Raw genomic sequence first — 17402 nt, forward strand, 5'->3', positions numbered from 1 at the left:
AAATTTTTTTTTTTTGGATCGGATCGGGAAAGATCGGTAGATACTCAAAATCAAATGATCGGGATCGGATCGGGAGCAAAAACATTTGATCGGGACATCCCTAGTGGTAGAGCATCTGGTATTGCTGTTCCACTGCGACTTGTTTACAAGATAGCAACCGCTGTTTCTACCAAAACATGGAGCAGGGATGGGCATTCTCAACATTCCAGCGTGTCCTATCAGTGGTGAGGATGTATCCGATAGGCGTGCTATTTGGTGACTGCTCCAAGATTCCACAAAAAAGTTGTTATTTCACAAACAAACTAAATCCCTACAGGACAGACCGCCTATTTAGACTCCAGCATGCAGTTCCTACCTCCACCAGGTGAGGTGCCACCACGCTCCAGGCTCTCATCATGTGTAGCAGAGGCCTGGTTTTGTTTCTGACGATACGAAGCATGGCCTCGCCCAGGCGAAATAGGTGCAGGGCACTCCATCTGTCCTTGGTCGACTTGGCCTCACCTAGCAACAGATAAGACATATAGACGGAAGGACGAGACACACAGACAAGGATTCAGATAGACAGACAGGAAAGGAAGACAGATATACAGTCATCAGTCAGACAGACACACACAGCTACACATGAAGAAAAACCGGATGAATTTTCAAAGCTGTAGTTTTCTCTATGTAATGTAATGGAACAAAGCCCTGGATAGGCTCCGGTACGTTCAGAACTCTGCCGCCAGGGTTCTCACCCGCACCGAACCCTGGCAGCACATCACCCCCACCCTCATACACCTCCACTGGCTTCCCATAAAATCTTGTGTCACCTTCAAGGTCCTCCTGCTCACATATGAATCCCTACACACCACCCCCCCCCCCCCCCCCCCCCCTCCCCCTCCCTACACACCACCGCCCCTCAATACCTATCCGACCTTCTTCACACCTACACCCCCCCCTCCCGGAATCTCCGCTCCTCTGACACAGGCTTACTCACCATCCCACAAGCCAGGTTGCGGACCTTCTGGGACGGGGCTTTTAGTGTCGCTGGAAAAAAGGAGCCTAGTTTTGACCGTTTGAATAGAGGAAACAATTCAACTTTACTTTACTTTTACAATCTGCATTAGCGGATTTTGCCATCGTCTCTCATTCCAAAATAATGATATCCAGTTTGCCATCTACCGCCTTCTATAACGTAAATGAGGTTTTAAGGTGTGTGTGTGTGTGTGTGTGTGTGTGTGTGTGTGTGTGTGTGTGTGTGTGTGTGTGTGTGTGTGTGTGTGTGTGTGTGTGTGTGTGTGTGTGTGTGTGTGTGTGTGTGTGTGTGTGTGTGTGTGTGTGTGTGTGTGTGTGTGTGTGTGTGTGTGTGTGTGTGTGTGTGTGTGTGTGTGTGTGTGTGTGTACCTGGCATGGCCAGAGAGTAGTCCCCGGTCTCAGTGACGGAGTCGAACAGTTGGCACTGAGAGGCCCTCCTCAGCTGATGGAGAAAACCCACCAGTCCTACCAGGTTCAGTTTGGTGGCAGCCTCCTCGAACAATCTAGAGAAAACACACACACGCACACACACAGATACACGGGTTATGTCAACATACTCATAGAAACATCAATTAAAGGTCATTTCTTTTTTAATAAACAGCACACTTTTGTTAACCCTTTCACTACCGTCTGTAGTGTGGTAGTGAGAGGGTTAACCTTCTGTAGTGTGGTTGTGAAAGGGTTAACCCTTTGTCGTGTCGGCAGTGAAAGGGTTAATCGTCTGTATTGTCGCAATGAAAGGGTTAACACTTTGGTAGTGTGGTAGTGAATCAAAGGCCAGAATGTAGCCTACCCTTAAAACTAGGGATGTCCGATATTATCGGCCGATATTGGCATTAAAATGTGATATCGGAAAATATCGGTATCGGTAAAAAAAAAAAAAAAAAAAAATATTTTTTTTAACATTTATTTAACCTTTATTTACCCAGGCAAGCAAGTAAGAACAGATTCTGATTTTATTTATTGTCAAAAGTATGCATAATGTTGTGTTAATTCCACAACAAGAGATATGTAATGTTAATTACCTGAAATTATTCAGTTTTTTGGGGGGGGAAACCCAGCATATATCGGTATCGGTTGATATCGGTATCGGAAATTAAGAGTTGGACAATATCGGTATAGGTAAAAAAGCCAATATCGAGCATCCCTACTTAAAACCGAGCCATTGGAGAGCTGTGTTTTGTGGCCTTGCTTTGTTTGTGACACAACACATCTGGTCCACAGATAAGAGGGGCTGTTTTTTTTGTTTCGTTTCCTAAAAACGTCCCCAAAAACACCGGTTATATAAAGAGATGATCCGCGGTAGAAAACACTACCATCTACAATCACACACACATACACACACAACAGAAAGAGAGAGTGAGTGAATGAGTGAGTGTGTGTGTGTGTGCATGTGTGCACGCGCATGTGTGTTTTGTGTACCTTGTCCGTGAAGCGGTATTGAATAGAACAGAGATTTTACACAGTGTGGAAAGGTGATGCATGGAGTGAATCCATTATCCTTTATCAAACATGGTGTGTGAGGCGTGGCATGGTGTGTGAGGCGTGGTGTGTGAGGCGTGGTGTGTGAGGCGTGGTGTGTGAGGCGTGGTGTGTGAGGCGTGGTGTGTGAGGCGTGGTGTGTGAGGCGTGGTGTGTGAGGCGTGGTGTGTGAGGCGTGGTGTGTGAGGCGTGGTGTGTGAGGCGTGGTGTGTGAGGCGTGGTGTGTGAGGCGTGGTGTGTGAGGCGTGGTGTGTGAGGCGTGGTGTGTGAGGCGTGGTGTGTGAGGCGGGGCCTTCTGAGCCTCAGCCCCAGTGAAAAAAGCTCATTTGTGTATACAAACTGAAACAAACATTCTGTGGCACCACAAAATCAGTCTCCCAATTAATGTCTATATGGAGTTACAGACTTTATACTTGATGACATCACATGTTTGAGTCTTGATGACCTCTGGTGTCTGGCTTCGGGAAAGAGAGTAGCTCATGTTCCAGATATTCATTTAACTTTCCTAGGCCATGGAAATAACATATTTGAATTCAGATGATGTTCGCCTAGGGTTAAGGTAAGGGTTAGGTTCATAAATAAAAATGCGTGCAAAGATAGAGAATTTAATCAGATTAGGATATAAACCAGTGTTCACTGTAATAGTCTTATTAACACATTATTGGCCTCTCTCCCCCGACCTGAAGAATCTGTTTTCCCACATTTACTGTAAATTAATCCAAATACAATTTAATGAAGTTATATTAACATATTTTCTACCAATTCTATACATTTCCATATATATAAGTCCAGCACACAATGCCTTGTTGGCATTTTTCAAGCAATCAATATAGACCACAGGTGGACTTGATCACCAATGACTCTATGCTGCCATCTAAAGGTAACTCACAAGTACAGCAGTGATGAGGATACTATACTCTGTCCAAGTTCAAGTTCAAGTTCTTTAATAGTTGTCATACAGAAGTACAGAATACTTTGATACAAAATGCTTCTTACTGTTACGCTCCAGAGACTGTGCTAGACAAGATAGTATCAAATAACATAATAACATAATATAGCATGAGTTTAGAAGAAGAAAATTAGGTCACAGTGTTCGGTATAGACATAGACTGTCACAGCATACATACACAGACAAAGATGGCAAGGGAGATTGATAAGACAGAGAGCGGATGAAAGTCATTCAGGCTTACACGCAATCATATTGTGACCTCCTGTCCACTAGGAGGAGCTACCGCTGCTTTTGCCCTGTATGCCGACATTGTTGTTTGTTTTGTCAGCCGACAGTGACGTGCTTCCCACGCACGCACACACACGCGGGCACACGCACACACACACACGCCTGGGTGGACAGCGTGCACACACACACCCCTCTCACCTGTCGGCCTGGGTGGACAGCGCACACACACACACACAAACACCCCTCTCACCTGTCGGCCTGGGTGGACAGCGCACACACACACACACACACACACACACACACACACACACGCCTGGGTGGACAGCGCGCACACACACACACACACACACACACACACACACACACACACACACACACACACACACACACACACACACACACACACACACACACACACACACACACACACACACACACACACACACACACACACACACACACACACACACACACACACACACACACCTCACCTGTCGGCCTGGGTGGACAGCGTGCACACGGCCTTAGCGGCGCTGGTTCCCGCCATTAAGCTGCCGCCCTTCAGGTCCGAGCCCCTCCCCCCTCTGCCGCTCTCCCTCAGCAGCTCCTGGATGGACAGCGGCTGGACGACCGGCCGGCTCAGGCCCAGCTCCGAGGCCTCCAGGCTGGGCTCGCAGCTCAGCTCCAGCCCCAGGTCCACCGCCGGCTGGGTGATGGTGGTGGTGGTGGTGGTGAGGCTGGGGGGCTGGGAGGAGCCGTCGCTGAAGTGGCTGTGCTCCAGGGAGCTGACGTACTCGCTCACCCTGGGAGACGGGGGGGGGGAGAGGGGTGAAGTGGCTGATGACGCGGCACTTGTCACTCAGTCAGTTGGGGTTGTAAAGCCAGCCCACCGGGTCCGGCAAAAATAGAACGATGGAAGATTCCTTTATTGTGCCGTCTGTCTGTCATGCACATAATATTATATTATAACTATTGATGTCAGGCGATTAAACAAATTTATCTAATTAATTACAGGATTTGTAATTAATTAATCTAATTAATCGCATTTCAAGTTTCAAGTTTCTCTATTAGTTGTCATACAGAAGTACAGAATACTTTTATACAAAATGCTTCTTTCTGTTTCGCTCCAGAGACTGTGCTGGGCAAAAATAGATAATAAGATAAGTATAGCAAGTATAAAATAGAAGTCAAGTACGTAGACAAACATTTTCAGTATATACATATATACAATGCTCCATGTAGAGTAGAAGTAACTGAGTTACCATACAATATACTATACAGTGCAAAGCAGAAGTGGGATGAGGTACAATTTAGGTACAATATAATTTACAGTAAGGTGTAATGAGGTATGGGTTGTAGTGCAAATTCTTTACAGATAAATATAAAGTGTGCTTAGGTGTACTAAAGTGGTTAAAGTGGGTGCTGCAGTGAGTTGTATGTTTAAAATTGTAATCGCATAACCATTTTAGGCCTGATATTCTATAATCATATTTCAAATGGCATGTGTCCGGATGGCAGAATTCAGCACTGTATCTACAAAACCTTCTGTTTAATCATCTTCCATTTATTCATTCGCTTAGATTTTTCAGGTCTGGTCAATTTTAGCATGGTGTTATTCACAGTCAAAGATAAAAAAAAGAATTGTATTGATATTCTCATTTGGTTCATTACAATTTACTTAAAAAAGTTTTATTTATTTATTTGTATTTTGAGTTAATTTTCATAACGCGATAATTTGCTGTGTAATTAATTAATCTAATTAACGCGATAAACTGACAGCCCTAATTATAACCGTGTGTGTTTTTGGGAACCTGAGCAGATGTGGTGAACAGTCCGAGATCCGTCAGCCCAAAGTCCAGCATTATGTCCAGAGTATTATGTATCATAACCCTTTCACTGGTTGTGAACACGCGATGACATTTTGGGATGTCGCACACAGTTTGGTTTGGTTTCACAAGTCTACCAGGGACAGCCCGGATGAGACCATGCGACGTCCGTCGGCCTGTCTGTGTGTTCAGTTACCTTCGCCTAGTCGGGTGCTTTCATCCAGGCTCTCCTGAACAGATGTCGTGCGTGGTCGTTCCACAAGATGACGTCGACAGAAAAAGGGTCTATACTTAACACCAGCACAGCCATGGAGAAAATGCTACTGATTCCCGCCGGGAACGGGTCAGATGACCCGACAGCTTATATGAGAAAAATAAACAGTGTAAACTATATAATTACCTCTGAATATAAAAACATGAGGTTTACCACAATGAAATGTAGGTTTGAGTGACATAAAAAAAAAAAAATGTAAAGAAAAAAATATATATATACATTATAATTATTATATATATTTTTTTGGATGGAAGAGTCACACATGCGGCTCGCGAGCCACGGGTTGGCCACCAGTAGCGGCCGCTGGGTACTTCGCCACTAGGGGCGCTATACCAAATATTTTGTACAGTACAGTACAGTACCACGCAACACTCATGGCAAGACGTGAGCGATTCGACTCACACTCACTGCAATGAATCGGCTCTTATGAACGAGTCGCTCAGCTGTTACTACAACAACACACAACCAGTCAAATAAAGTATAGTCTAGACTCTAATTCACAACTTGAAACACAATATATAAATAGAAAATTAGAAACAAAACTCGCCCGTCTACAAACACAGGCAGATCTCTCCCTCTCTCCTTCTCTCTCTCACACACAGCGCGACGTGGAATCGATTCGTTACACAATCAGACCTATTATATACCAAGAATAACTTCAGTATGAGTACAGGGCTGTACACATATTTTGCATATTGTTAAACGAGCCAAGGCTAGCTATTAAACTATCGATATGAATCGAAAATCTGGGACCCTGATGTAAACAAGACAAACGTCTTTCTCTGGTCTGCATCCCCTTAACAATCGTGTGTATTGAGCCGTACTGTATTGTACCCATTCTGCAATCTGTTAATAAAGTTCTCATTCATTCATTCATTCAAACATAGACGATCTCTCTGTCTCTCGGATCAATCAAATCAAATAATTAACACATGTATGTTGTCATTTTAAACAACTCACCATTCATTCATTATGCATCAGCAGCAACACAAACACGCACATGGAAACGGGGTAACGTTAACCTTATGTCGACTGTAGTATTGTATGACCTCGACATAACGTTTAAACGTTAACGTTACTCCGTTTCCATGCACTAAGTGGCCAGCTAAGCTAACGGAGCTAACAGCTAGCAGTAGCTGTAACGTTAAAACGTTATGCGGCATCAGTAGACAACGTATCATGTATTAAACTAGAGTTAAGATCGCTAATCTACCTTGTTGTTGGCTTGTTGATAAAGTATATCCACTCCATGGCATTGTCCATCCAGCCTGTGTTGATGTCCATCCATTGTCCATACATGTCCCTCCACACTGCCTCCATAATATAGCTTGTTGTTAGTTAGCCAAGAGCTGTGTCTTTGTCCATTTCCGCCTCGAACAGCCTGCAAACTACCTGGCGTTCTATCGCCATGCTCTAAGACAAACTCTAACCTTAACCAACTTTGAAAGAGTGCCTAAGCTCAGTGTAGTTGCTGTTGTTGTTGACGAGTCGACTGAACTGCTCTCTGTAAGCCAACCCGAGAAATGCGGCAATGGAAAAAAACTGACATCGCGTCGGCCAATCAGAGAGCGTCTCCGCGAAATGCGGCTATGGAAATTCTTCACGGAAGTTCACACGCTGCTGGCTAGACCGCTTCAAATCGCGCTCGGATTCCAACATAATAGTCATATTTCAACGCACAACGCCGTATGCACTGATTGGCTGTGACGGAGACAGCGATCAAACTGTGACGCGCACGCAGAGCGCTATCGCTTCTTGCCCGGGCGAGAAATACGAAAACATTTAAAAAAACGTCACTTCCTGCCCATGAAAACGATGTTTTTTTAATTTAGATAATAACGTTATATTGTGCATTGGAAATACAAACACTTAAAATGAGTAAATATTATTAATTTTAAACATGTTTATATTATTTATAGGGCTATAAAACACAAAAACTAAAAAGTTTTATTGTCTTGTTCTCTGATTTAACAGCAGCTGGCCAGCAGGTGGGTCGGCGCCCTAGCGCCCCTAGTGGTAGAGCCGCCACTGTTGGCCACCCCTGTGCTAGACGCTCGCAAAGTGCTGTGACTTTTGTCTGGTCCAACGGCCCATTATGTGGAATAACGTTCTAATTACATTTTCATCATTGAAGTCATTTTGAAATTTCAGAAACCGTGCTGCAGATAAAAGGGGTACTTTTAGGAAAAGTCATTGAGTGACAGAGCTGGAGCTCGACCGAGTGACGAGGATACATTTATTGAAAATGCCTCGGGGTCATGTGACCCCTTGTCGGCTGTGCTAGTGTTAAACATACACATATCAACTGGTAGTTAGATAGTTAGTGTTACAGTAGTTAGTGTGTGTGTCTGTGTAAATGGTAAATGGTGCACTTATATAGCGCTTTTATCCAAAGCGCTTTACAATTCTGTTCCTCACATTCACCCATTCACTCACACATTCTCACACCGACGGCGGAGGCGACCATGCAAGGTGCTGACCTGCTCAGTGTCTTGCTCAAGGACACATCGACACGCTGCCCGGGAGGAGTGGGAATCGATCCGGGAACCTTCCGATTACCAGACAACCGCTCTGCCTCCTGAGCCGCTGTCACCCCTGTGTGTGTGTGTGTGTGCGTGTGTGTGTGTACTTGTTTGTAACTATACTATACTATACTATACTATACTATACTATACTATACCAGGGTTCGAAATCCAGAGCCTGCAGGATAATGAAAGACCCCCACCACCCCAATAACAGCCTGTTCCAGCTGCTGAGGTCAGGCAGACGCCTGCGAACCCCAGCTACTAGGACGGAGAGGCTTAGGCTAAGCTTCTTCCCCCAGGCCATCAGAGCCTTGAACAATGAACATTGAGAGACACAGAAACTGAACTATCCACACACAAGCACATACACGACACGCACGCTGAGCACGCTCACACACTAGCAGCCACTTTAACACTCATGCCGCACACACGCACACTTATGGCCAGAGGAAAGGCCACTTAAAGTAGTATAGCATCAGGAACAGTGTATTGCACTACTAAAGCTACCTAGCATGTCCTATATGCTCTGTAAATACTAATGTACAGATACCGAGATGGCACACCATGTACCTGTTTATTGCACTGTTTTATTGGATTCTATTAATATGTTGTACCACTGTATTTTATTGGATTCTATTATATGTTGTACCACTGTATTGCACATCGTCGCGGGCAAGACCAGCCGCATTTCATTGTATACCTGTATGCCGTGACAATTAAAACTCTTGACTTGACTTGACTTGACTTGAATTAACGGGGGCTTGGGGCAAAATGCCCTCGAAAATTGACCAAATGCCCTCGAAACTCAGTTAAGGGGGGCAAAAAAAGCCCCGACAGTTTACTAATTATATATATAATTATATATATGCTCTACAGTGCGAGCATTTCCCTCGTATTGCCCCTAATAATATGTGTGTGTGCAAACCGGAAAAATCATTTACTTGCAGTGTGCGAGACAGACGAGTGATTGTGAAGATTACAAAACAGCTCCGCTGTTAATAGTTCAGATTGAAACTGGACTGAAATTCAGTTTTTGGGTGGAATGTTTGTTCCAAGGAGGAGGGAGGCGGGGCCCGCTGCGTGTTACAGGGAGATGCTTCCAGGCACTTGAGAGGTGCTGCGAACACAGAGAGAGCCCTCTGCTCTCATCAAGCATTACACTGCTATCTTAACGTTAGCAAGCTAAGCATCTGCATAGCGCGACCTGTGTAACGTTAAGTAACTTGTGTTCGGCGGGGAAAGACCATTCCATTTGTAACACAACTCCAAAAGAATAACATCCTAATCCGATCCCGATGCGCATTTCCTTCATTCCACAGCGCTGAGCGCGCAACGTATTTCATTGATCGATCTGGCCAGAGCCTATACTCACAAACGTTGCGTGTGTGGGGTTTTTCATCAATTTGAAACAAGCCTCTTGACTGTTGGAATTAGGGATGTTAAAAATAAAATATCTAATAATATTATTCAATATTAGACATTCATTGATCCAGAGGCAACCGGTTATTATATCAAGACAACAACACAACTTGCCCTCACTCAGGGACAATAATATTTAATATATTTAGATAGAGTATGTATGTATTATTTACAGATAATTGAAGGTACCTCAAAACATGAAACCAAGCCATGATGTCACACATCGTGTGCGTGTGTGTGTGTTACTTGAACAATTGTCACTGTGCTCCTAAATTTCTGTGTGCTCCTAAATTTGTATTTAGATTTTATTTATTAACATTTTATTTAGGAGCACATGTGCTCCTTGGGAAAAAGGTTAGCGTAGAGCCCTATATATGGAGACATTAACATTACGTTATCAAACATAGGGACGAAGACTAAAAAAAAGTGTCAAGAATGTTTTATAATCTTTATGTTAATTTTCATTATAAAAATGTTGTGCCCCCGAAATACAAAAAAAAGCCCCCGAAAAGCAATTAAGGGGGGCAAAAAAAGCCCTTGAAAAAAAATGTTAATTTCTAACCCTGTACTATACTATACTATATACTATACACACGCTCACACTTATGGTCACTTTACAAAAGGAAAGGTCACTTTAAGAATAGTATAGTATAACTTGAGATTGTATAATATAGTATTGTATAGCAGTGTACATAAAGACCCAGTGCCTCATCCGTAGCCAACAGTGTATTGCACTGCCACAGGACCTAGCATGTCCTACCATGCTCTGTAAATAACTCATGTACATAATATACCGATATGCCCTACTTTGTTTACTTGTTTTATTGCACAATGTCGTTCTATTGGATTCTTATTATATATTACTATTGTATTATTGCACAATCGCTGCGGGCAAGACCCCCCGCATTTCATTGTATACTTGTATGCCGTGACAAATAAAACTCTTGACTTGACTTGACTTGTGAGAACAGACTGTTGACAAACTGCCTTTAAAGGGGAACTATTTTACTATTTCTTTCACTATTTGGGCACTTTTACACAATTCCTGTGAGTTTATGGAACACCTCTGTAATTATAATTTTTTTTAATTCATTGTTTTGTATTTCTAATCAAGTCCTCAAAAACAGCATTTTTCTACCTCAAGATCTTAAGCCGTTTTGAGGCTGGGCTCCTAAACCACTGTGTGGCCTGCGTGGCATCTGGGACATTATCATGCAGCTGAGTCTCTCTGACATCACAGATCATCACATTTTCAGATGACTCAGTTCAGTGAGGGTGAATATTGTGAGAGGAGAATTGGAAGAATGCGTCAATATGAGAATTAGAGACATAGATCATATTAATATAAGTCCACATAGCTAGGAAACAATGCTAAACACTGAAAAAGGCCATTTATAAGATAGTTCCCCTTTAATGTGAGGGTTGTGAGGACATTTTGGGTTGTGAGGACATTTTGGGTTGCGAGGACATTTTGGGTTGCGAGGACATTTTGGGTTGCGAGGACATTTTGGCAACTTATCAGGTTACGGGTTTATGGTTGGACATGTAGCATGTATGATGAAGGTCCAAGTAAGAGGCTAGGGAATTAATATAAGTCAATGTCCTCACAAGTATAGTAAAACAAGTGTGTGTGTGTGTGTGTGTGTGTGTGTGTGTGTGTGTGTGTGTGTGTGTGTGTGTGTGTGTGTGTGTTGTTGTAACAGGCACCACCCTGTAGTGTACCTGAAGACATGTGGCCAGCAGTCCAGGTTGTGGCTGCCCATCTCCAGGCCCACGTTCAGGATGGCGTCCATGCAGAGCACGTGGGCCGTGTGGAGACGCACGCCCTGCGGACGGGCCATCTGCTCCAGGCGCTGCTCCACCCGCAGCTTCACTGCGGAGGACATGTTAAAACGTCACACACTCAACAGCCGGCGCTCCGTCCAAACGAGAGGATGAATCATTGTTTCACTGGGGACGGAAGATCTCCTCTCAATCACTCCCTGACACGGCAGGTGTGACGAATGTTTCTGATGCAAAGGTGGACTGGACCTGCCTGTGACACTGGTGGTGTAAGTAAGTAAGTAAGTAAGTAAGTAAGTAAGTAAGTAAGTAAGTAAGTAAGTAAGTAAGTATTTATTTATAAAGCACCTTTCATACATGTCATGCAGCTCAAAGTGCTGTACACAAACATACGCATATATAAAGCATCACATTAATAAACATTTTAATCACATTAAAAAGTACGGCAATAGGCAAAGCACAGTAAAATAACATTTCAGTAAAAGATCAATACATAAAATAAAATAAAAAATAAAAACATAATAATAAAAACATTTCAATAAGATACTCGCTTTCCCTAAGGCATGGTACACTATTTGTAAGCTAGACTGTATAGGTATGTTTTTAATTTTCCTTTAAAAATGTGTATGGAGCTGGCATTCCTGATGTGTGTTGGTAGTGTGTTCCATCGTTTTGGGGCATAGTTGGCAAATGCCATACTTCCTATCCTCTTTTGGTTTCTGGGTGTGTCTAGTAAACCTGTAGTGGATGACCGTAGCGTTCTTGAGGGCAGATAACTAACTAGGGAATTTGCTATGTATTTTGGGCCTTGCTCATTAAGAGCTTTATATGTCAGGAAAAGGACCATAAAATCAATTCTATTAGTTATATATAGTGTATATATACTGTATGTTTATCTTTCTTGTAATACCCTCTAAAATACTTTTAAGAGCTCTATGATGGGAACGCTCATTTCTTGCCATGGGTCTCAACGGTGCAAGTATTATACAGCATCATATTCATATTGTGCAGCAACACTCGCCTTGGTATCTATTGACGTGTTTCCAGCCGGTAGAAACAATATTTATACCTTTTACACACTTATGTCTATCAGGGCTATCTCCTGTTCTTGTCCTTGTTCAGGAGTCTTGTGGCTTGTGGGAAAACGCTGTCCCTGAACCTGCTGGTTCTTGTACGGACGCTCCGGTACAGTTTGCCGGACGGTGGCAGAGTGAACAGTTTGCCAGACGGTAGCAGAGTGAACAGTTTGCCAGACGGTAGCAGAGTGAACAGTTTGCCAGACGGTAGCAGAGTGAACAGTTTGCCAGACAGACGGTAGCAGAGTGAACAGTTTGCCAGACGGTAGCAGAGTGAACAGTTTGCCAGACAGACGGTAGCAGAGTGAACAGTTTGCCAGACGGTAGCAGAGGGAACAGTTTGCCAGACAGACGGTAGCAGAGTGAACAGTTTGCCAGACGGTAGCAGAGTGAACAGTTTGCCAGACAGACGGGAGCAGAGTGAACAGTTTGCCAGACGGTAGCAGAGTGAACAGTTTGCCAGACGGTAGCAGAGTGAACAGTTTGTCAGACGGTAGCAGAGTGAACAGTTTGCCAGACGGTAGCAGAGTGAACAGTTTGCCAGACGGTAGCAGAGTGAACGGTTTGCCAGACAGACGGTAGCAGAGTGAACAGTTTGCCAGACAGACGGTAGCAGAGGGAACAGTTTGCCAGACGGTAGCAGAGTGAACAGTTTGCCAGACGGTAGCAGAGTGAACAGTTTACCAGACGGTAGCAGAGTGAACAGTTTGTCAGACGGTAGCAGAGTGAACAGTTTGCCAGACGGTAGCAGAGTGAACAGTTTACCAGACGGGAGCAGAGTGAACAGTTTGCCAGACGGTAGCAGAGTGAACAGTTTGTCAGACGGTAGCAGAGTGAACAGTTTGTCAGACGGTAGCAGAGTGAACAGTTTGCCAGACAGACGGTAGCAGAGTGAACAGTTTGCCAGACGGGAGCAGAGTGAACAGTTTGCCAGACAGACGGGAGCAGAGTGAACAGTTTGCCAGACGGTAGCAGAGTGAACAGTTTGCCAGACAGACGGTAGCAGAGTGAACAGTTTACCAGACGGTAGCAGAGTGAACAGTTTGCCAGACGGGAGCAGAGAGTGAACAGTTTGCCAGACAGACGGTAGCAGAGTGAACAGTTTGCCAGACGGTAGCAGAGTGAACAGTTTTCCAGACGGTAGCAGAGTGAACAGTTTGCCAGACGGTAGCAGAGTGAACAGTTTGCCAGACGGTAGCAGAGTGAACAGTTTGCCAGACGGTAGCAGAGTGAACAGTTTGCCAGACGGTAGCCGAGTGAACAGTTTGCCAGACGGTAGCAGAGTGAACAGTTTGCCAGACGGTAGCAGAGTGAACAGTTTGCCAGACGGTAGCAGAGTGAACAGTTTGCCAGACGGTAGCAGAGTGAACAGTTTGCCAGACGGGAGCAGAGTGAACAGTTTGCCAGACAGACGGTAGCAGAGTGAACAGTTTGCCAGACAGACGGGAGCAGAGTGAACAGTTTACCAGACGGGAGCAGAGTGAACAGTTTACCAGACGGTAGCAGAGTGAACAGTTTACCAGACGGTAGCAGAGTGAACAGTTTGCCAGACGGTAGCAGAGTGAACAGTTTGCCAGACGGTAGCAGAGTGAACAGTTTACCAGACGGTAGCAGAGTGAACAGTTTGCCAGACAGACGGTAGCAGAGTGAACAGTTTGCCAGACGGTAGCAGAGTGAACAGTTTGCCAGACAGACGGTAGCAGAGTGAACAGTTTGCCAGACGGTAGCAGAGGGAACAGTTTGCCAGACGGTAGCAGAGTGAACAGTTTGCCAGACGGTAGCAGAGTGAACAGTTTACCAGACGGTAGCAGAGTGAACAGTTTGCCAGACGGTAGCAGAGTGAACAGTTTGCCAGACGGTAGCAGAGTGAACAGTTTGCCAGACGGTAGCAGAGTGAACAGTTTGCCAGACGGTAGCAGAGTGAACAGTTTGCCAGACAGACGGTAGCAGAGTGAACAGTTTGCCAGACAGACGGTAGCAGAGTGAACAGTTTGCCAGACGGTAGCAGAGTGAACAGTTTGCCAGACGGTAGCAGAGTGAACAGTTTGCCAGACGGTAGCAGAGTGAACAGTTTGCCAGACGGTAGCAGAGTGAACAGTTTGCCAGACGGGAGCAGAGTGAACAGTTTGCCAGACGGTAGCAGAGAGAACAGTTTGTGACTGATGGGGTGACTGTGGTCTCTGAGAATGTTCCGGGTTTTGCTCAGTCCTGGTGATGTGTTGTGCTTAGGGATGTTCGATATTGGCTTTTTTACCGATATACCGATATTGACCAACTCTTAATTTCCGATACCAATATATGCAGGGTTTCCCTCCCCAAAAAAAGGAATAATTTCAGGTAATTAACATTACATACATCTTGTCGTGGAATTAACACAACATTATGCATACTTTTGACAATAAATAAAATAAGAATTTGTTCTTACTTGCTTGCCTATAATAAAAGAAAAAGAAAATGTCTTAAAACCGATACCGATCATTTCCGATATTACATTTTAATGCCAATATCGGCCGATAATATCGGACATCCCTAGTTGTGCTGACTTCACCACCCTTTGCAGAGCCTTGTGGTTGGTGGCTGAGCAGTGATGCAGCCGGTCAGGATACTCTCTATAGTGATCCAGCTGCACAGGGCTGGGGGTCTGCCTGTCAGGAGGTCCTGGATCCAGCTGCACAGGGCTGGGGGTCTGCCTGTCAGGAGGTCCTGGATCCAGCTGCACAGGGCTGGGGGTCTGCCTGTCAGGAGGTCCTGGATCCAGCTGCACAGGGCTGGGGGTCTGCCTGTCAGGAGGTCCTGGATCCAGCTGCACAGGGCTGGGGGTCTGCCTGTCAGGAGGTCCTGGATCCAGCTGCACAGGGCTGGGTCGAGTCCTAGGTCCCTGAGTTTGATGGTGAGTTTGGAGGCACAATGGTGTTGAATGCTGAGCTGTAGTCGATAAACAGCATTCTCACATATGTGCCCCTCTGGTCCAGGTGGGAGAGGGCGGTGTGGAGGGTGAGGGTGTGTGTGAGTGTGTGTGTGTCTGTGTGTGTTACCTTGTGTGTGTGTGTCTGTGTGTGTTACCTTGTGTGTGTGTGCGTCTGTGTGTGTTACCTTGTGTGTGTGTGTGTGTGTGTTACCTTGTGTGATGGTGTCTCCTGTCTCTCCCTGCTCCCTCTCCTCCTTGTCGTCTTGGACACAGGAGGCAGCGGCCATCTGAGCCAGCGCCCACGCACAGTTAGCTGCTACACCTGGGAACACACACACACACACACACACACACACGCACACACACACAATAGTATTAACTCATTGGGTGCCATACCCGAGTAAAGTCGGGTTATCTCGCCAACCGTTGAGCGCCAAAACCCGACTATATTCGGGTTTTGATCCTTTGATCTGTTTCCTTTCATCCCCGTTCTATACGGTCAGCCGGAGCCCTCTAGGTCTCCCTGGCGCTTGAAGCCTTTTTACAACGCCTCGCCGTTTCCGGGTTCCCGTTTTGCGCTCTGATTGGCCAGGTCATGTGACATGCGCGCCAATCGTGGGACGGCAAGTTTCTACACTGGTTAAGCTTAGGCACTCTTCGAAGTTGGTTAAGGTTAGAGTTTGTCTTAGAGCATGGCGATAGAACGCCTGGTAGTGCGCAGGCTGTTCGACGCGGAAATGGGCAAACACGCTATTGGGCGCACATGTCACATGACCTGGCCAATCAGAGCGCTGGAAACGCGGTTTGCGTTGTAAAAAGGCTACACGCGTCCCTGGCTCATCTGCCTACGTTGGAATTGCAATGACGATCGAATCTCACCAGGTGGCAGTATCGCCTACCTTTTGAACTGGAATGGCTTGGTGTGGATACACTTTTTTTTTTTTTTTTAAGGGTTCCTCCTCCTTGGAGACAGAGAGACACAGCGATCGCCTTGAGATTTTGTTGCCTGAAGCCTATTTCCCATAGACACGAGTATAGACATATATACACGGGTAATCGCGATGGCGATGCGATCATCACTGGGAATTATTATTTTTGGAATACCTTCTGGCTAAGGTAAGGTATAATTATTCTATGTCTATTTTACAGAATCTGAAACATGTTTTTGTAACGATCACAGTGTCGTGTTTTACCGGACGTAAAACATGCTCGACATCGCAGTTTATAGTTGAAACGACCCCCCCCCCCCTGATGATTTTGTGAAGGCACATATGTACATGGTATATACCTTTGATTTGGGAGTATTTGGGGTTTCAGGCGATCAACCAGGACGATTTGGGCTTATTGCATATAACGCGTCATATCTCGCGATCTATGGAAAAAGACTGGATTATTTTGGAAAGGGCGATGTTTAGCGTGTAATACTACAGTGTGTAGAAATGAACTGATTAGTCAGTAATGGACTATGAACAATGCCTTGTCAAATGAGCCATACTATTGTCTCCATAGCTATAATACAGAACACATGATGGGTCTGCAAACATCGCTAAAATGGTCAATAACGCTGGCGCCAGCCAGTACAGATGGGGAAAGTCGGTGGCACTCAAAGATTTAAGAAATGATTCTATTAGATACATTTCTTAAGCCCAAACTTTAACCTGCACTATTGCATGTCTTAACCTTAAAGGTAGGATCTGTAATGCCATCAAACAGCGACCTCTAAGCAAAAGAGCCCCACTTGGTATTGTGTTTTTTTCTTCTTTTTTTTTCTTATGTGGAATTGAGTAGTTTGTTACACTGTGAATTTCTCAAGACCTATATCAGCAATAGCGACCCCTCCCCTATCCCCAGTCAACCTTATGTGACCTCTGACCTCATCTAAAGCTCCCCCAATCATTTGGGTATATTTCGACCCCACC

The 17402-nt window shown here is 44.9% G+C and overlaps 1 protein-coding gene across 1 annotated transcript in view; it reads right to left on the minus strand.

Annotated features, from left to right (window-relative positions):
• arfgef3 (ARFGEF family member 3) overlaps positions 1-17402 on the minus strand; it is a 182814-nt gene that overhangs the window by 61086 nt on the left and 104326 nt on the right. Inside the window, 5 exon segments of the mRNA XM_084321258.1 lie at positions 343-501; positions 1384-1517; positions 4165-4476; positions 11440-11590; positions 15695-15805. Coding sequence (XP_084177384.1) covers positions 343-501; positions 1384-1517; positions 4165-4476; positions 11440-11590; positions 15695-15805 — 867 coding nt within the window.

This window comes from Notolepis coatsorum (genome assembly GCF_963971535.1).
Source record: "Notolepis coatsorum genome assembly, chromosome: 9".
Taxonomy (NCBI): domain Eukaryota; kingdom Metazoa; phylum Chordata; class Actinopteri; order Aulopiformes; family Paralepididae; genus Notolepis; species Notolepis coatsorum.